Source organism: Lagenorhynchus albirostris, chromosome 14, assembly GCF_949774975.1.
Source record: "Lagenorhynchus albirostris chromosome 14, mLagAlb1.1, whole genome shotgun sequence".
Classification (NCBI taxonomy): Eukaryota; Metazoa; Chordata; class Mammalia; order Artiodactyla; family Delphinidae; genus Lagenorhynchus; species Lagenorhynchus albirostris.
This window is the reverse complement of record NC_083108.1, coordinates 2450839-2470797: the sequence shown is the minus strand read 5'-3', so window position 1 is coordinate 2470797 and position 19959 is coordinate 2450839. Positions and strand designations below refer to the sequence as shown.

Sequence of the window (19959 nt, the reverse complement as noted above, 5' to 3'; positions counted from 1 at the left end):
GTCCCTGGTACTAGTTACAGGTGCATTACCTCCGGTACTAGTTACAGGTGCATTGTCCCTGATACTCGTTACAGATGCATTGTCCCTGGTACTAGTTACAGGTGCATTGTCCCCGGTACTAGTTACAGGTGCATTGTCCCCAGTAGTAGTTACAGGTGCATTGTCCCTGATACTAACAGGTGCACTGTCCCTGATACTAGTTACAGGTGCATTATCTCTGGTACTGGTTACAGGTGCATTGTCTCTGGTACTAGTTACAGGTGCATTATCTCTGGTACGAGGTACAGGTGCATTGTCCCTGGTACTAGTTACAGGTGCATTATCTCTGGTACTAGGTACAGGTGCATTATCTCTGGTACTAGTTACGGGTGCATTATCTCTGGTACTAGTTATGGGTGCATTGTCCCCGGTATTAGTTACAGGTGCATTATTTCTGGTACTAGGTACAGGTGCATTATCTCTGGTACTAGTTACAGGTGCATTGTCTCTGGTACTAGTTACAGGTGCATTATCTCTGGTACTAGTTACGGGTGCATTATCTCTGGTATTAGTTACGGGTGCATTGTCCCCGGTATTAGTTACGGGTGCATTATCCCTGGTACTAGTTACGGGTGCATTGTCCTTGGTACTATTTACAGGTGCATTGTCCTTGGTACTAGTTACAGGTGCATTATCTCCGGTACTAGTTACAGGTGCATTGTCCCCGGTATTAGTTACAGGTGCATTGTCCCCGGTACTAGGTACAGGTGCATTATCTCTGGTACTAGGTACAGGTGCATTATCTCCGGTACTAGTTACGGGTGCATTATCTCCGGTACTAGTTACGGGTGCATTATCTCCAGTATTAGTTACGGGTGCATTGTCCCCGGTATTAGTTACAGGTGCATTATCCCCGGTACTAGTTACAGGTGCATTATCTCTGGTACTAGGTACAGGTGCATTACCTTTGGTACTAGTTACAGGTGCATTGTCTCTGGTACTAGTTACAGGTGCATTATCTCTGGTACTAGTTACAGGTGCATTATCTCTGGTACTAGTTACAGGTGCATTATCTCTGGTATTAGTTACAGGTGCATTTTCCCTGGTATTAGTTACAGGTGCATTATCTCCGGTACTAGTTACAGGTGCATTATCTCCGGTACTAGTTACAGGTGCATTATCTCTGGTACTAGTTACAGGTGCATTGTCCCCGGTACTAGTTACTGTTAATGTCTATGCCTGTCTCCAGCTGGCGGTCCTCCTACCCCCATCCACCAGGGCTGAAGCCCTGTGGTCACGCTGGCTCCTTCTCTGCTCTATTTCCCCCACTGACTCAGTTCACAAACCTTGTAGGTTTTTCTTTAAAATATTCCTTACATTTGTCCTCTGCCCACATTGACGTTAAGGCCAAGGCTGGGGTAGCCCTGTTCGGGCCCCTCCCTTTCCAGCCAAGACGGGTTTGCAAAGGATGCTCTCCTCCTGTCCTTCCCCACAACCGTTCCCTGCGCCTGTTTCACAAACTGAACATCTTTTCTCCAGCCGGGGGGCCCCCAAGACCTGGCACCACACGGCATGGCCTGGTTTTGTCCACTTGCTGAGACCTCGTCTTGGCTCTGAGTAGACCAGCCACCTCGATGTCCTTTGAACGAGGTGTCCACGTGCCCTCCACGCCTCCTGCTTCCCTGTGACTTTTCGTGCCCTGCTCAGCCTTCGAGCTCAAAGTCCATCCTTCTGCAGGTCCTGACTGGAGTCAAGGCCCCCTCCCACTTCCCTGTGGCTCTCTGCCTCTCCCAGGCTCCCCCCGCTGCCCGACACCCACCCTCCCGACGTCGCGGCTGCGCGTTCTGCTGTCTGCAGTGCCCTTCCTGCGGCCTCTGCTGGGCACAGCTTTCTCAGCTCACCTGGGGCGACTCAGCACGTGATCTGCTTTCCGTGTGGCACATTCACAGCCTCCCAGAAGGGCGGAGGGTGCAGCGGAGGCCTGGTGGCCACGGGCTGAGTCTCCCTCTCCTCCACCGGGCCGGGGACCTCACAGGATTCTGGTTCCCCACAGAGGAAACCCGGGGGATTGAGTTATGATGTGGGTACGATGGTGTGGGCAGAAGCGGACGCCATGCGCATTTGAACTTGAAGACGTCAACCTCAAGGGGAAGCGCTGGAGCGTTTCAGGAACTGGTGACCCTCCCTCCCCCGTCCTTACTCTTATTCTCTCTGCTGGGGTTGCCAGAACATAAATAATCTGGTTCTCCTTGTGCTTGTGTTGTCTCTCAGCCAGCGCCTTTCTGAGCTCACAGACCAATCAGATTCGCTCACCGCTGGCCCGCCTTACACATGCTTCTCCAATAAAAGAGAGTATAAAATTAAGAATGAAAAAAGAAAACAGATGAGCTAGGAAACTGTTTAAATTACTTATTTTAAGAAAAAATATCTTTGTGTCTAATGTATCTGCCAAGTGAAGTTATTTATTACATACTACCCTAATGGCCAAAAATAATTAAAGCAGCTCAGAACTTAGTACAATTTGCCCTGACTTTGGTTTTTTTTGTGTTTTTTTTTTTTTTGGCCGCTCTGCACGGCATGTGGGATCTTAGTTCCCTGACCAGGGATCGAACCCACGCCCCCTGCAGTGGAAGTGCAGAGTCTTACCCACTGGAGAAGTCCCTTTACTTTTGTTTTTATATACCATTTTTCTGCAGGCTGTGTTGGATTTTGAGTCACAGAAACGTCGTGCACTTTGATTCACCCATTCTGTGATTAAACTAGAAAAGTTTCTTAAACTTTACAAAAAGGTTTTTAAATAAATGAACGTTCAGTCCTATATGCAGTTCTGATATTATTAAAACTTATTTATGCTCTGATATAGTTAATGAAGTATTGTGTAGATTATAATAATGTTTCACATGTTTATCATGTGTACCAGCTTTGAACGCTAAAAGAAAGAGCATATATTTTGGTGATTTTTATAATGAATACATTGGTCGCCAATCTTTTGAGGGAAAAGTAATTTAAATCTTTTAAGGAACACATGAAGTTGGTAAGTTGTGTTCTACCTCTCAGAATGTGGGGTCAGAACTGTTCATGAGAACGTCAATTAGTGTATTTATAGCCCTCGGCACAGAACTAAGCATGCAATGAGCATTAACTGTTGAATTAATGCATCGACAGTTTAGATCACTTTAATACAGAGCCCAACACATGCAGTAGATCTTAAGTAAATAGAACAATCATCATGGAATCCTTTTGTAACATATGCACTGAAGAGTGACTGAACTAGGACTCTGACTTGGAATTTTGGCTGTAAGTTGTCACAGATAATTTAATGTAGAGTTATAGCTATATTGTTGTAGTTGTAATGGTCTGTTGCTGAAAGAACGTTTAGTCAATCATATTTCTATATATTAGCAATGAACAGTTAAAAAACCCCAAATTTAAAAGCACCACCATATATAATAGCATCAGAGAAACAAAATATTAGTTATAAACTTAGCAAAGCATGTATAGGATCTTTATGCTAAAAACTAGAAAATGCTGGTGGAAGAAAATCAAAGAAGACTTAAGTGGAGAGACATACTATCTTCATGTGTCACAAGACCATGAATAGTACAGATGGCAGTTCTTCCCAAACTGATCTACAGATGTAATGCTCCACCACTCAGAATCCTAGCAGGATTTTGTTTAGATATAGAAAAACTAACCTTGAAACTATATGTAACCAAAATAGCCAAACAACTGTGAAAAAGAAGAATAAAATCAGAGGAACCGCATCACTTGATTTAAAGATTTCCTACGTAGCTATAGGCAGTGTCGTACTGGAGAAGGTGTAGATAGATAGTTCAGTGGAACACAGTAGAGTCCAAAAGTAGACCCACACAAATAGGACCAGGTGATTTTTGACAAAGGTGCAAAGACAACTCAATGGAGAAAGCATAGTCTTCTCAACATATGGTATTGGAACCACTGGACATCCAATATCCAAAAACATGAACCTCAATCCAAAGTCACACCCTATACAAAAATTAACCCCAAATGGATCATGGATCTCTATCTACACTGTAAAAGTACAGAGTTTTAGAAGAAAACAGGAGAAAATAGAAGAAAACCTTCATGACGTGAGGGTAGCCAATAAATTTATAGACCTGACACCAAAAGCATGATCCATAAAAGAAACAAAATTGATCAATATTTAAAACCTTTGTTTTGCAAAAGACAGTTTAAGAGAATGAAAAGACAAACTACAGATGGAGAAAATATTTCCAATCATATATATGACAAAAGACTTGAAACCACAAGTCCTTCTTGTAAAGAACTCTCAAAAACCAATGGTAAAAAAACAAACCACCAGGTTAAAAAATTGGACAAAACACTTGACTAAACACTTGACTGCAGAGGATGAGCAGAATGCAAATAAGCACATGAAAAGATGCCCAGCATCATTAGCTATTAGTAAGATGCAAATCAAAATCATCAGGAGACACCACTGCACCCCTATTAGAATGGCTAAAATAAAGGATACTGACAATACTAAGTGCTGACTAGGATGCAGTGCAACTGGAACTCTCATGCTTTGCTGGTGGGAATGCAAAATGGTACCCTCACTCTGGAAAACAATTTGACAGTTATTATAAAGCTAACCATGTATCAATACTTACTATATGGCCCAGCAATCCCACTTCCTGCTTTGAATGATAAAAGAAAAACTACATATTTTTGGATGAGATTTTTGTAATGAATATATTGGTCTCCAATCTTTTGATGGAAATAATTTGAATCTTGAATGAAAACTTATGATCACACAAAAACCTCTACATGAATGTTTATAGCAGCTCAATTCGTAATCACCAACTCTGCAAACAACCCAAATGTTCGTCACTGAGTAAAGGGATCAACAGACTGTGGTATGTCCATGCAACAGAATACTATGCAGTAGTAAAAAGGAGCAACAACTCAGAGGCATCTCCAAGGCATTGTACTGAGTGAAAGAAGCCATTCCAAAAAGACTTCATACAGTATGATCTCATACATGTGACTTTCTTCAAAAGAGTACACTACAGGGAGGGTGACCAGAGCAGTGGCTGTCAGGGGTCAGGAATGGGGAAGGGAAGGGTGTGGTGTGAAGTGGGAGGGAGGTTTTGGGGTGATGTACCCTTACTGTGGTGGCAGCCACGTGAAACTACATGTGTGTTAAAATTCACAGATGTGTACACCAGAAACAACCCAATTTTACGTATGTTAATTTATAAAATAAGTCCATTTAACACGATCTATCATTATTTGTCCCAAGGTTGGTGATGGCAACATTACGTCGTTCCGTGAATTTCCTGGTTGGAGATCTCCGCATAGGTGAGTCTGGCCTTCTCCCTACATCCATCTTATGTCTCCAGGTCTCCAGCTAGATTTTAAGTTTTTGGAGGAAAAAAGAAAAACTTCTACTTGATTCCCCAAAGCTTCTGGCAGTTTGGTTCAGCAAACAGAAGTGGACAAAGGAACAAAGAAACCCTCTTTCTACTGGGGCCTCCTGGAAAGAGCAAGCCTCTGGGGGGCTCTGGTCCTGACACAAAAACCCCTGCGAACCGAGCACGCCAAGCGCTGGGGCTTCTGTTTCCCCACGTGTAAAAGCATGGGGTTGAAACCGAGACTCGCTGAGAGAGTTTTTAGCTCTCAGCTTCTCTACTAAGGGGCCACCTCTGAGTAGCAGGCAAGGAAGGAAAGGTAATTCTGCAGCTGGTTTATGTATTAGGGCGTTTCCTAAGACTCTAGGGCTGCTGCTTAATCTGTTTATTTATGTATCACTAAAAAGTTTTGTGGTGAGCACAGGAAGAAGAGCTAAGAAACGCGCCTCGGTTGCCATGGTGATGACACCTTTACACAGTGGCAGGGGAGGGGAGTGCTGTATCTGTCACCCTTAATTTTTTTTTTTATTGTGGTAAAACATACGTAACGTGAAATCTACCATTTTGCCGTCGTTAAGTGCACAGTTCAGTGGCCATAAGTATATTCACAATGTTGTGTATCCATTACACCATCCGCCTCCAGAACTTTTCCATCTTCCCAAACTGAGACTGTACCCAGTAGACACAAACTCCCCATCCGCTGCTGCGGCCCCTGGAAAGCCCCATCCTACTCTCTCTATGAATCTGATGGCTCAGGGGACCCCATACAAGTGGAATCACACAGTGTCTGTCCGGTGGCAACTGGCTTCTTTCACTGGTGTAATGTCCTCAGGGTTCAGCCATGCTGTAGCTTGGGTCAGAATTTCCTTCCTGTTAAGGCCGGGCCATATCCCGCGTCGCCTGTGTAAGCCACATTTTGTTCACCCTTTCATCCACTGATGGACACTTGGGTTGTTTCCACCCTTTGGCTCTTGTGTTTAGTCACCTGCTCTGACTCGGACCCTGTGATGCTGATGTGGTCTGGCCTCCGACAGGTGGCTGAGGGGATTCAGGCTCCCAGCTTCCTCCCCACAGTCTGAAGAGCATCCTTTATTCTTTGAAGGAACATGGCGGGGGGGGGGGCGGGTCGTGACTCTGAGGCCATATTGAAGGCCAGCCTGCGCTGAGGAAGGGGGTCCACACCCAACTTGAGGGGCGCCGGGCGGGGAGGCTCCGGCCATGCAGGACATCTCTGCTGTCAATGCTCAGTTCACGGTCAGAGCAGGGCCAGCCTTTGTCTCCCGGGCAGCGGTGGGAGCCCCTGGCAGGAGTGGCAGGGTACTTAAAAACAGTGGCTTTTGGCTTATTTGTTATATTTCACAATTTATAGGGAGTGGGTACTTACTTCCATGCCTCACTGTAAACAAGGGGGTCCGTTTCTGTCCTGGAGGAAACAGTCTGGGGAGGGAACGGGCCGCAGGGGAAGGGGGATGACGGCGGGGCCGTCTGGGTGCGAAGGTGACCCCGGTGGGGGGAGGACGGGGCGCGGGTCCTCCTCCCTCCACCCCTGTGTCCCCAGCCTCTGCCCCCAGAGCCTGGGACACACAAGTTTCCCTTTAAGGAGCCCCCTGGACTCAGCTCCCTAACTCAGGAAGGGTTCGTGATTCTCCAATGCAGCCCTTCTTATCTGTGTGCAGAAAGGATAGAAGAACCAGAATTGTTCACATTTTACAGTTATTTGCCAGGAATGGTGTCTCTTTGTCCATGTCTATCCTGATCCAAGTAGCTCATCTATTTGTAAGTGATTAAAAGGCAAAGGAGGAATTCGAAGGTCAGTCCTCCCGGAAAATCAGAACCGGACACCCCGAAGCTGGGGTGGGGCGGGTAGCGGTCGCCCCTCTCAGTGTGAGCAATCAGAAAAGGAAACGGGGCCGGACACAGGGCCCCCGCCCCACGTGCCGGTCTAAACCTGAGGTTAGGACGTTAACACGCTATCTCCAAAATACGTGGAGCTGAATATTTGGGACAAGTGAAGTTAGAAAATTAGTCCAGTTTTTTAAAAATGAAAACTCAAGTTGTTTAGAAAAATAGTGCTTATTACATAGGGATTTCAAATAACAAGAAGTTTGTAGAAGAAATCCTACCTGTTAGGGGTGACTTGGTTCACACTCTGATGAACCACATGGAGACCTGGCTGTCTGCACACGTGAACACGTGAGTCGTGTAGGGGCCTCGGCACATGATCACAGCACGCGCAGGGTTACGTGGCACTGATGTGTTACTCTTTTTTGGCATCGTGATTAACAAAACAACAATAAACTTCTTGGTGGCAAATAAAATAACATTACGCTAAAAAATTTAAACACTACTGGAGGAAAGCCATGGGATAAAGGACAACCATTTCATGGATTTTTAACATAAACTGCTTTTTCCATTAGCCTGTTTCATTGTACTGGTTTTGAAAAATTGTGATTCATTTTCCCTCCACTTGTGATAATGTCCTTCACCAGCAGGGGGCGCTCGTGCACTTGGCTTCCCGGCTGCTTTCCAGTCCCGTCTCCAGATAACGGGAAGGATTTTATAACTGTTTTTCCAACTTGCTGGAGAGCTGTGAATCCTTAAACTTGCAAGTAATAACGGGGGATTAGTTTTTGCCTGACACATCTGAAGATCAGTGGTCATCAGATTGGGTAAAGACTCACTCCCTTGACTAGCGGCTGTCTTACGAAAACGGGGATGAGGTATTTGCCAGCATCATCATTTGCATTTGCATTTGATTAGAAACAAATGGATAGAGTCAGTCCCTCTCAGAAGAAAACGCTGCCTCTTGAAAAAATTAGTATTCACTGTGCCTGGGGTTTTGTGTTTAGGGGGGGAAAAAAAGAGTTCTAGCGCTTGCTTTATTTCTTGTCTGTGAGAGGAATTTAAACTCTTTCCTGAATCCACCATCAGAATTCCAATGATGGAAATCAGAGTGAATCCATGGCTCTGGGACGTTTCCCCCCTCTGCGTCCACCCCTCCCGGGCTCTGCACCTGAGAGGCACCTGTGTGCTCCCTGTTGGACCCTATGAGCCCAGGCGGTCTCCCCTTTCTCTGCCCAGGCTTTAGTTTGCTTGCCTCTCTCCTCCAGATGAATGACATTGGATGAGTGCAAAGGAGGGACCAGGAGAATAACATCATTAGATACACAAGCGTAAGGAAAAGCATCTGAGGACCGCCCAGGTGTAGACGCATGGCTTATAGTAGCTACACAGGAGACTACGAGCCTGTTACAGGACCAGCTCTCTCCCTAGTACTTTAAAACCCGGTGTGACGATTTGAGGTTCGTTACAAGATGAGAACATCTTTTAAATGTCATAACTGTGTTCTGGCTTCCCTCAGATCACAGGCATTAACAGGAAGCATGTTCTCTTCCTGCGCTGTTACTCTGTCTTACTGTGTGCTAGTTTGGGAGAAACTGGTCCTTCAAAGACAATGTGTGTCTGATAACTAGTGTTGCTAATACCTGCTCCGTCTTTTCTATGTGATGTGAACAGACATGAGGTCTGTGTGGAGCTGCTATTTGGAAACTGCTGCCCTTTTTAAACTTGAAGTCGAGCATTTTCACGGAGGTGACTGACGCAGGTGCCCTCATGCCAGGACACCTCAACCCACCATCCGTCGGGGTCTGTGGCTACGGGTACCTCCGAGGTGCCCCAGGTCTGGCCCATCAGCAAACTCCTAACCCTGTGAAGGGAAACCTGAGGCGGCCAAGGCCCTGTGCAGCCCGCCTCACTCAGTGAGAGGTCCTGGTGCCGTGTCAGAATGACACAGCCGGAGTGGCCTCTCTGTGGATCTGTCTCGAATATGTCCGGGTGGTCATATCCAGTGGCTAAAAGCACTGACCATTTTCTTACTGGTACTTTCTTAGTCAAGTCAATCATACAAGTTCCAGGAACGCACGTTTCTCCCTGTGTCCCTAGAAGGATCCAATATAAAAAAAGGAGCAAAGAAAGTGGCTCTACTTGCTTTGAAAACACGGGGTGGACACATGATTATTTTCACCCCAGCTGGTCACAGACCAGAAATGTTGCTCTGTGTGGCCACCTCTTTTTGCAGATGTGGAAGTGGATACTCAGAGGGGTTAAGTGAAGAGCCTGTGGTCTCCTTTCGGCCCCAGCTCCATGTTTTAATCTGCTGCGTCATCCGAGATTCCTGTGGATTCCACGTGCACGAGAAGGAATGTCCCAAACCGAACCCTAGCAGCAGGTGGAGAAATCACGGGCCAGCCACGTGACCAAAGGGAAGGGAGAAGAACTTTTTCCAAGTTTGCAGACTTACCTCCTGTTAAGCTGTGAAGGCGTGATGCACTAGAAACAAAAATGTGCTCAGATATAAGAAAAACAAATTAGTGTCTCTCGGTGGCATCAATCAGAGATGTCGGTTAATATCTAGAGAACTGGGAAAGCTGTAATCACTGCTCTACTAGAAAACGAGTTCCTGCTTATCTTGGTAAATACTGGTAACTGGATACAACAAATGTGCGGCACGTCTAGTGAGAGAGATGAGATTTTTCAGGTTCATTGTTATTTGGAAGGATGCAGTTCTACGTAATTAAAACGGGCTCGATCAGCTCCCACTTTCAATGGAAAAGTTATGCCTCAATCCAAGCGGACTGTACTGTCTGCAACGTTCTATTTTGTTCATGTGGTTAAAAGCATCCAACTAACCAGCCATCCAACGAGCAAACATCTTTGATACTTAATCCTTCAATTTACACGTTGAACACGACAGAATTGTGCACATATCCGCCACGTGGCATTAAGGATACACGCCTTTAGTAGATGGTTTCACCAGTGGTCCAGAGACACGGGGAGCAGAGGAACTTGCATTCTCCTTTTTTCCGCCAGAGAAATCTTTGGTTTTGTGGCACCCTCAAGAAACCCAGATCCAGGCAGCTAAGCGGTTCATCTCTTTAACCTGTTTGGAACCACAGACCATAACGGTGTCGCTGTTTTTCTGAACTGCCGACAATAAGGGAGAACAGCAGAGTAAGACTTGGGATCAGTAAAATGATTTTTTTCCTTGTGAAAGTGGTAAGGAAACCAAATATGCTTCTTGCGTATTGTTTTCTTTACATTTAAGAACCACGACACGTAGTTCACTGTGAAACGGATATACTTTTTCTGCCCTTTTCCTCTTGCTTCACACTTCTTTCGATGGTTTATAAAAATCCTTCACCGCCCTCAGAAATCTTGTTGCGGTGATTTGTCCTCCTTAAGGACTTACTGAAAGAGGCAGCAGCATATCTTGTGCTGAATGACTCTTATCCGTGGCTGCCCTGTCTGGCTGCCCTTCTAGCCCTTTGGAAGGACGGGTTGTGGCAGCTTTATGCCCCTGTGGCGACTGGCCCAGGTGCTGAGCTAGTTGCCAGTAAAGTAAGTACTCTGGACTAGAGCATGTGACCCAAAGGTCACAGGCCTGTGGAAGACATGACACATCTGGCTGGAAACTCTTCGAGCTATGAGTCTCCCCCTTTCAGAGCCGGTCTTGATGAACACGGCATGTTTTAATCCCCACACCCTGACCGCACGGTGCTCTCTGGCCGTTCCCAGAAATCACTGGATCACGAGGTTATCTTGGGCCTTCTGGGCATGCTCCTGGTTTTGTGTATATATGTTTTTCAGAGGAAGCAATTGCTCCATTTCTGGTCAAACAGCTTCTAATACGCCTCAAGAGAGAGCATTAGATTTTTTCTGGCAAGGTCAAGGCGTTTAGATTTTGCAATCTGGAGAGAATTCTTTTCTGTCTGAATGACCTACGCAGTTTTGCCCTACGTTTTTGCCCTTGGCAAGGTTAAGAATATGTTTGTTCCTGAATCATTGACTCGAAGGAGTTTAATTAAAGCCGAGGGTTTTTTCTTTCTTTAGAGAAAGCCATGCAGTATCAGCAGCGGGCTTTTCTCAGTTACGGGAGAGATTCACAGGTGGAGATTTTCGGTGACCTGCTGCCTGTTCTGATGACACGTTTCTTCTCAGATACTGGCATGTGAGAAGGCTGGCGGGGCGCGGTCTGTGCGGAGGTGTGGGTCATCCCTGGTCCTCCGCTCAGCTGGGGCTGTTGCCTGGCCCGTGGTTAGAGGGGCCGGTTTCCGAGCTGGAGAGTTGACCCTCTTAGCAGCCTGTGAAGCCGAAGGCAGCGGGCTGCGGGCAGCACGGCGGCTTCTGGTTTCCTCTGTGATGTTTCCCCGGAAACGAGGAAACCGAAGCCCCCGGCCTCCTCTGCACCGATGGCTTGGCCTCCACGGGACGGCCGTCCAAAGACCGGGGTCAGAGGCCTCCTGGCAAGGACAGAAAGAAACCTGGGATGTGGCCATGAGGCCGCCCCGGGCGCTGGCATGCGGGAAGTCGGTGTCACGTGTCACAGCCGGCGCGCCCGCCCCTTCGGTGAGCGTGTGGTGGCTGCGTGGCCCCCGAGGGGGGTTAAACTCGGGCGGGGCTCCGAGGCCTGGCCTCCTCTGTCACCCCGGTGAGCGGGCCAGGATGGTGGAACAGGAGGCAGTGCAGTGGACAAGGGCCCGGCCAGAGCTGGGAGCTGCGGCCACGTCGGCGAGGACGCCGCAGACCGTTGTGTTCTCCACCCACAGCTCCGTCTTCTCGTCCAGGCAGGATGCGCGGCTGCCCCTGGGCCGTCCCGCCAGGGACATGAGGCTCCCTCTGCGGTGCCCAGGCCACCCTCCCTTGTCCCATAAGGCAGCTCCTCCCTCCTCGTCTCGGGCAGCCCTGGAGAGCTCACAGCCGGAGGCCTGGGCTCGTCGTCCCCGCAGGGAAGGCTCACCGCTATTTCCCGAACTCAGGGCGCCTGGGCTGGTGCCGAGAGCGACGCTCTTGAACGTGGGTTTGGAGGCCTCCCGTGTCTCCTTCCAAAACGGCGGGAGGACAGGTTAGATGTCGGCCTTAACCGCTCCGACTGTTTTCCTTGCTCCCAGGCACCCACTTTTAAAGGCCTCAATGTGTCTGAAGTACGCGGAAGACTTCCCAGCGTTAACATCAAACAGCTCAGCAGAGGCGTAAGCCCGGACGCCTCGGCTTGGAATTCAGGAGTCTCCTCGCGCAGAGCGACAGCAAGTGCTTTAAGGGATGCGGAGTCCGGAAGATTATTTTGGAAGAAAAGCCAAGTTGCAACAGTCTTTCCTGCAAGTGAAGGCTGCAGGCCCGGGCGCAGCTGCACTGGGGGGCAGCCCGTCAGGGGTGGGGGGAGTAGACCATGGTTCCCCAGGAGGGGCCCGGCCCCACGACCGCCAGTCGGCCTCCGCCCAGGTGGGCAGGGTCCCACTCGCTCTGCTCTGGGTCCCCATGGCCAGACCTCCAGGACCCATCAAAGCCACCCAGCTCTGGTCAGAGCCATTTGCTTGGGCATCATGAAGAAATCTATTGAGAAAACCTGACGACTAAATACGAGGGAAGCCTCTGGAAGGCCTTCCATGTGAGTGATGCCTGGGGTCTGGGGGCTGTGCTTCCCGGGAGCAGAACAAGAGCCCACAAGCCTAAGGCACGGAGTCACCCTGAGCACCTCGGGGTTGGCGGGGCTGGGCTTACGGCAGGTCCCTGGAGACTTGAGGAAATAACCATGGAGTCTCAGTCTTCAGAGAGATGTTTGCAGTCGCCGACTCTGACCCCTTTGCTTTCTGGGTGAGGAAGCTGAGGCCTGAGAGCAGGAACCCAGGAGCTGACGGCCAGAGCTGGGGCAGCCTCGCAGGGTCCCTGCGGGAAGCAGGCCTGACGCGCCCTCGATGCGCCGGCAGCTTCCGGATGTTTCTCTCCATCAGCACGGGGGCCCGGGGCGTCGGCAGGACAGACGGTTATTTCTGACGTTGGTGTGCTTTTCAGGCCAGGAAAGGAGGCTCAAAGCAGACACACGGAGGCTGGGCAGTGGACTCAGACCTCCCACGCGTGTTTCCATCCTTACCCTGTGCTCGTCCAGGTGCTAAGAGTCCGACTCCTTACCCCCCGAGCATCCTGGGGACAGTTGGTTGGGGGATCACAGCGGGCAGGGCGGCTCTGGACGAACCCCTGGGCACCTCCCGGGCCGGGCATCCAGGCAGTGTCCTCTCCAGGCTGCGAGGACCGGTTCCCGGGGTTTGTGGGATGCAGGCAGAGGGGCTTAAGGAAGCCAGTGAGAGCAGCTGACAGGCGTGGGAACAGGGGCTTTCCCCTCTGTTCTTCCTGCATCTCCAGGGCCCAGACGTGCAGGTGTGCGTGGGACGGGGTTTACTCGGGTGAGGCACTTGCTCCGCGCTCCCCGCCCTGGGCACCTTTCCAGCTCCTTCCATCCGCAGGCGCCAGGCGCTCTGGGTCGTGCAGTTTCCAGAGGCCCAGCCGTGCGGAGCCAGGGTGACATGATGGAGAAACCAGAGGAAAGGCTCTGCCTGTCTCCCCACGGAGCTGTCTTCCCTGTTGTATATTTGCTCCTTGATTCTGCCTTGGAATTCGTGCTTTCCCAGCTTGCTTTTGGGTATCAAATATTATTTCATGCGTGGCCTCGGGCTTCCCGTCTTCCATGGTCCTCTTCCAGCCCTCAAGGTCAGCCCTGTGTCAGAATCAAGAGAAGTGTTCAGGCTCCTGGAATCAAGGGATTCCTCGCAGGGGACCCAGTCCTGGAAGCACAGCCACAGTGCTGAGCCCCCTTGTTCCTTGACGTGTAGTAGGTGGGGCTCTCCCACCCTTCCTGGTGTGTTTGTTCGGAGAGACAGACAGACAGACAGAAGGAGGTCCGGGTGCAGGACGCCAGCCTGACATCGCTCACCGACTTTAAGTTTCTGAACCACAGGGGAAGAAGGAGGAAGCTTTCGGTCCCGAGCCGCCCGGTGGCCCTGCACCGCCATCCCCAGCCCCTGCGTCAGCCCTCCGGCCGTGGCCTCACCCCACGGCTCCTGTCCCCTCCGCAAGCCCACTCCACGTGCCCTTTGTCGTATTTTCAAACCACTTCGTGCCACCTGGCCCTTCAGTGCTCTCCTGTGTCCGGGGCCGTTAACGCGCCGAGAAACATAAGCTCTTTCTGGAAATACTGAAGAATGCAGCGTGCCGGAGGAAGACACAGTGAACAGACAGCAAAGGCAAAGGCCGCGGACGCCCGGCCCCCATGCTGCGTCCCTGGGGCTGCTGTGTGGACCTCGTGCATTTCTGGCCAGTTGTGTACGTGCGGGCACAGAGGTCTGTCTGGGATGAAGCTGTGGAGGGCGGGGCTGCGGCCCTTCTTCCACCAACAGAGAAGAATCGTTCTGCTGTAAGTTTCCTGACATCCCCAAATGCCAAAGCCCTGGCCTCTGGCCCTCCGCGCCCTGCACTGCATCTGGGGTTTCTGGCAATGTCTCTGCCTCTTGGTGGAGCAGGGCTGCTTTCTGACGGCGACGTGTCCCATGGAGGAGAGGACGGGGGTCCCAGTGGCTTCGGGCACAAGGAGCACGTGGGTCCCCGCCTGCGTGCCCGCATCCCCGCTGCCAGAAAACAGGGAGCGTCCGCCCCAGCTCTCCGCACTCGGCCTGGGAGCCCAGGGCCCCCCAGAAGGCCCCTGGGGCCCAGCCCGGGCTTCCTCGAGGCTGAGTCTGGACCAGGCAAGGCCCGAGGGCCCCAGAGGTCATGTGCCTCCAGGGGGACGGGGCCCTCTCGACCTCCCCGGGGATGGGGCTGTTTGCTTTGAGGGCCACCGAGGGGCCCTCTGCACCGGTGAGCACGATGGTCACAACTGAAACGCGATTCCCGTGAAACCCGGGCTCGGCGGCAGCACCCCTCTAGCCCCACTGCAGCCCCACCTGGAGATGCGCCCCTGCCCACCCGAGGGGGCTTGACGGCAAGTCCCTCCCGGCAGCCAGCGGCCCCGGCACCGCTCCCGTGGCTGGGTCCTACGACGGGCTCGGGCCCTGGGCTCTGCGGCCGCTCTGCCAGCCTCCCCCGGACCGACGTCTGGGAGCCGACCCTTTACGTCATATGGATCCGCTCCTCCCCTGGGACCAGCCGGTCCCGCAGGCCCCTGTGGTCACACCGTCCGGTGCGGGGCAGAGGGCTCCGCGGTGGGTCTCAGCTGCGGGCACAGCTCCCGGCTGCCTGGGTCCCGCTCCCCTGGCCCCCTCTGCTTCGTTTGAAGAGGAAGATCCCCAAGCGGGTCTCCTGGGGCCCCATCCTCACCCTCGGGGCTCAGTCAGAACTAGCTTTCCTGTCGCGTGCCACGTGGTTTCAACCTCCTGCGCTTTCCCGAGGTTGGTAAGGCCGGTCGATGCCCGGGCACAGCGCCTGCTGGGGTCCCAGAGCAGAGGTCCGGGCGGGGCTGTGCCCTCCCCGCGAGCTGAGTCTGACCCGGGCTGATCGCGCGCCTCCCCCGGGGTCGCCCCAGCCCGCCGTCCACGTGGCTGTCCCTACGGTCCCTACGAGCTCCGAGGGGCAGCCGGGAAGGAGGTCCTCCCCCGGGGAAGCCCAGCTGGGCTGGCGCCTGGAAGAGCTCACTCACCTCGTACTCGGCGGGCGCTCCGTGTCCGCTAGGCGCCAGTTTTCGGAGGAGACGGGACCACAGGCGGGTCAAGGCCATGGCTGCCGGCCACCTTGGGGGCCAGGCTCGCTCCAGGAGCTTGTCCTCACCCTGGTCCCACCTCCGTCTGGGCGGGACCCCCAGTCGAGCCCGCGCATCCCTCGCGAGGACGCCCCCTTCCGTCTTTGCACATTTTCCTTTGCTCGCTTCCCCTCAGGAGCTGCCCTGCTCGGTCTGACAAACGCGACTTTCCAAGACTCCCGTGGCGGGGAGCGAGGCCCTGGCAGCGCCTGCGCCGTCCCCGCGGTATGGCCACGGCCGCCGGGCGGAGCCGTCTTACCTGGTGCACGTTGCACAGCCCGGGCGGGCTGCGGGCATGAGGGGGCAGAGGGTTCCCGCTCTGCTTGAGCCACGGGACCTGCCAGAGGGACAGAGCGGCCACTGAGTCCATGTCCTCCAGCGGGTGAGCTCCTGGCGGCAGGGAGGAGGGCGGGCGAGCGGACGGTGAAGATTAGAGGATGAGGCACGTGACGGTGATGGAGGATGGACCAGCCAGTGGCCGGGGCTCAGGGGACACGGGGAGGGCAGATATCAGGGGACAGCCCCTGAGGGCTCGGGGGCAGGAGGAGGGACGACAGAGAGAAAGGAGGAAGGAGAAAGGTTTAGGGAACAGTTATTTCCAGGAGTCTATTCTGGGGGCCTATAGCTCATTATGTGACCAAATTTCCTTAAAAATGTTGCCGGCACCAGACATGTACGATTTCCAAGGCAGCTTCATGTGAAGAGCTGAAAGGGCTTTTCTGAGTCTGTAATGGAATAGATTTTACACTCTGGGGGGTTTTATTTTATTTTATTTTTCTTTTAGAGCAAGTGTGTTAGCTTCTGCTCTGGATTTACAAGTAGAAGTCTTTCCTGCTCTGTGCGGTTACCTGTGGCTCTCAGTTGGGTCCCCTCAGTCTGTTCCACAGTAGAAGGGAACCACTTCAAGAGCAACAGAGCGCTCAGAAGGCATCCTAGCCGACCACTTGGAGTTAGGCTTTCTCACGGCCGTTCTTCTTTGCTGTCGGTGGCATTTAGGAGCTTAATAGTAATATTAATAGGGACCTGAAGTTGCTTCATGAGCTGTGAACGAGGCTGAACTCTAGTGTTATAAATCTTCCTGAAGAGTATTTGCTCCTAACTGAGCGTGCTTTCTCTGTTCTATCGGCTACGAGACAGTTTCTGCCGAATCAACCAACGTTGAGGGATGTGGTGGAGAGAATAGTATTACAGGACCAACGTAAGGGGCCTGCAAGAAGTTCCTCTCTTTTGACCTGCCATAGCAAAATGGCGAGAGAGAAAGAGGGAGAGAGAGAGACAGAGACAGAGACAGAGAGCCTCATAGGGGTCAAGAGGTGAAATCAGTGTAATAGGTTTCAAGGGATGTCTTACATTGGCTACAGATGAAATGGAGTTTTAAAAACCAGGTTAATAGTCGGTTATGCATGGAAATAAGCAGTAGTTATGACACAGGAAAATATTATGCATTCTAGAAATATTACTGTAAAGTCAACACACTAGGGTTTCCAGAGGCAAATCCGTGGTGAGCGTGTACTTAGCTGTGCACCTCACAATCAATTGTCTCCGCTTGGGAGAGGCTATTTCAATACTAGCAAGAAGTACTGGCGACTTTGATGCACGGTATTGGGTACTTAAATAAGACCACTGAGTACTTGCTTAGAAGCACACCTCAGTGGATAAGCCTGTGGATTCTCTGCCTTGATGAGGCCAGGCTGTCCCCACTGAGGGTGAAAACCCTCAAAAATGGCCTGTGGTCCATGCCTACACTTGGTCCAAAGGCAAAGAATTTTCTAGTCCTCTATTTAAGACCACATCCCTTCTTAATGAAGAGGTCAATCTCTCTGCGACATTTTCAGGCAGCTCTGGGGGCTGGTGTTAAGGCCCCTCTACTGCCACCCCGGCTTCCTGGGCACTGGCCACGCAGCCTGGGGCAGGGATGGCCCACGGCTCTGAGATGGGGTGGCCCCCTGGGCGACAGACTGGCCCACGGATGCCTCCCTGACGGCTTGCCTCTCCTGCGGTGGCAGGAGGACGGAAGACAGCTCTGTCTGTCTGTGTGAGAGCAGAGGAAGGTTCTCCACCTTGCGTCCAGACGTGCTCAGGATCAAAGGGAGAGCATCTCCAGCAGAAGGAGTGGGGCACCCACAGGGCAGGAGGAGAAAAGGCAGGAAGGCCTCTTCTGGAAGCCGCGTGTCACCCTGTCCGCCTACTACTGTTTCTCATGGAGCAGGACGCTTCCCGAGTGCTTAAGAGTGTGGTGATGTCCATAATGGAAAAACTCTTAAGATAACCTATCAAACCAGAGTGTGAGAAGAGATTTCTCCAATTCTGGGATGCTAAATCCATACTTAGTGATTTCCACGAGAGATCGAGGGAGTGTTTTCTTGCCCTAATGATGAGATATTCCCTCAGATGTCAAGCTAAGCTCTCCACCAACCGGTAGGAATTGCCTGTGCCTTCTACCAAAAGGAACATCAGCGATGATGGAAAGCAACACCATAACATGGAAGTGAGTTTAACAGGAGATGAGTTAGGACAGGGTCTGGTGGCAGGGTACGGGCACAGACGAATGGGAGACAGATCGAAATTAATCCCATGTCTTTGCACTTATTTCTAGTTCACCAGCAACCCCGAACTTACCCTCAATTTCACAAACTACCTGTCATCCTTAAAAGAACCAGCCTGCCTCTACGTTCAGATTCTCCGCTGTTTCTTCTACCCCCTGGTATGTACCCTCCCAGGGAGCCCAGGCGGGGGCCGTCTTTCCTGTGCTCAATCACTCAGTAAATGCTATTGAGGGTCCCATGTCCCAGGCACAGGGGAGAATACAGTCATTTCCCCCAACGTGTACAGGACGGTGCTTTGAGAGAAACAGTAAAAGCCTCAGGCAGAATGAGAACAGTCCGCAGAAGGGTGTGCTCGGGCCCCCAGACTCACCTGTTGTGTCAGAAGGTCATGAAAATACCAGTTACACCGTGTGCTTAGTAAAGGGAGGGTCACCAAAAAAGACAACTTAAAAAAATCACATGCAATTAGTCTGTTAAAATGTTTAATAAATGCATAAAAAGGAAGAAATATATAAAAAGCAAAAAGGTCATCACAAAATCAAATCGGAATACAATCACAGAAGGCAATCAGCATTAAATACATCAACATAATCTACAAACGTTTCACTCAGAGGACGCAGCCAAAGGCTGCCAACACAGGGGCGCACCATTCCGATTTCCCTCTCGCCTGGTTAAAGACAGCGGAGGAGTGAGGCCACAGGAGGACACAGCAAAGCGCTGGGAGCCGATCAGTAATGGCTCCCTAACTGATCAGGGGAATGACACGTCAGAAGGAATTCCTGTAGGAAATCTCAACAAGTGTTTGGGCGCAGAAACACATATACCCAGCATACAGGGATCTTTCTCTAGAAAGCCTCTTGGCAAACGGATGTACTGAGCGGCTGGGTCGTGGCCACGTAGACGCACGTTAGCTGAGATCCGTGTTTCGTGCATCGCTGCATCGCGAGTGGACACTCTCGGCTGAAATGAGCGAGTGCAGCTCCGCCGGCCCCGACTCCAGGGCTAGGCTCACACGGGCGGGACACCCTGCTCAGACACTGCCTGCCGTGTCCTTCCTGTCACCTCCAACTGTCACCCTCCCCGGGGGGTTACAGAATGCATCGCTAACATTAGGGTGCCACGTTAACGGTGAGGAGTTGTTACCGTAGAACTAAAATGTGTTCAGTGAAATTGAAATGCAGTGGGAAAAAAGGCAGGAAACAGGACATTGTGATTAACTTGCAAGACTGCTTAGACCCCAGGGCACTGAATGACAGCAAGCGTTCTTATCCCACACAATCAAGGTTAGAGGCAGGGAGGTCATGCTGCATGCTGACGACAGGATGCTGAGAGCAGCAGGTTGTAAATGCAGCTCTGACCGGAGTCAACAGAGGAGAACAGGTATAACCACCAGTACAGAAACCTGCCGTAAAACACCTGTAGGAAAGTAGACTGATGCGGAGGACGGCGACACAGGCCTGTCCCCTTGCATCCCTACTGGGGG

General features: G+C 51.4%; 1 protein-coding gene across 4 annotated transcripts in view; it reads right to left on the bottom strand.

Annotated features, from left to right (window-relative positions):
• Window positions 1–19959, bottom strand: part of MBP (myelin basic protein) — a 114514-nt gene that overhangs the window by 13204 nt on the left and 81351 nt on the right. For 2 of the 4 annotated variants that reach the window (XM_060170494.1, XM_060170495.1), the window contains exon 5: window positions 16190–16267. The exons of the other annotated variants lie outside the window; for them this stretch is intronic. In XM_060170494.1, coding sequence (XP_060026477.1) covers window positions 16190–16267 — 78 coding nt within the window. The remainder of the gene's footprint in view (window positions 1–16189; window positions 16268–19959) is intronic. 4 annotated transcript variants of the gene reach the window in all.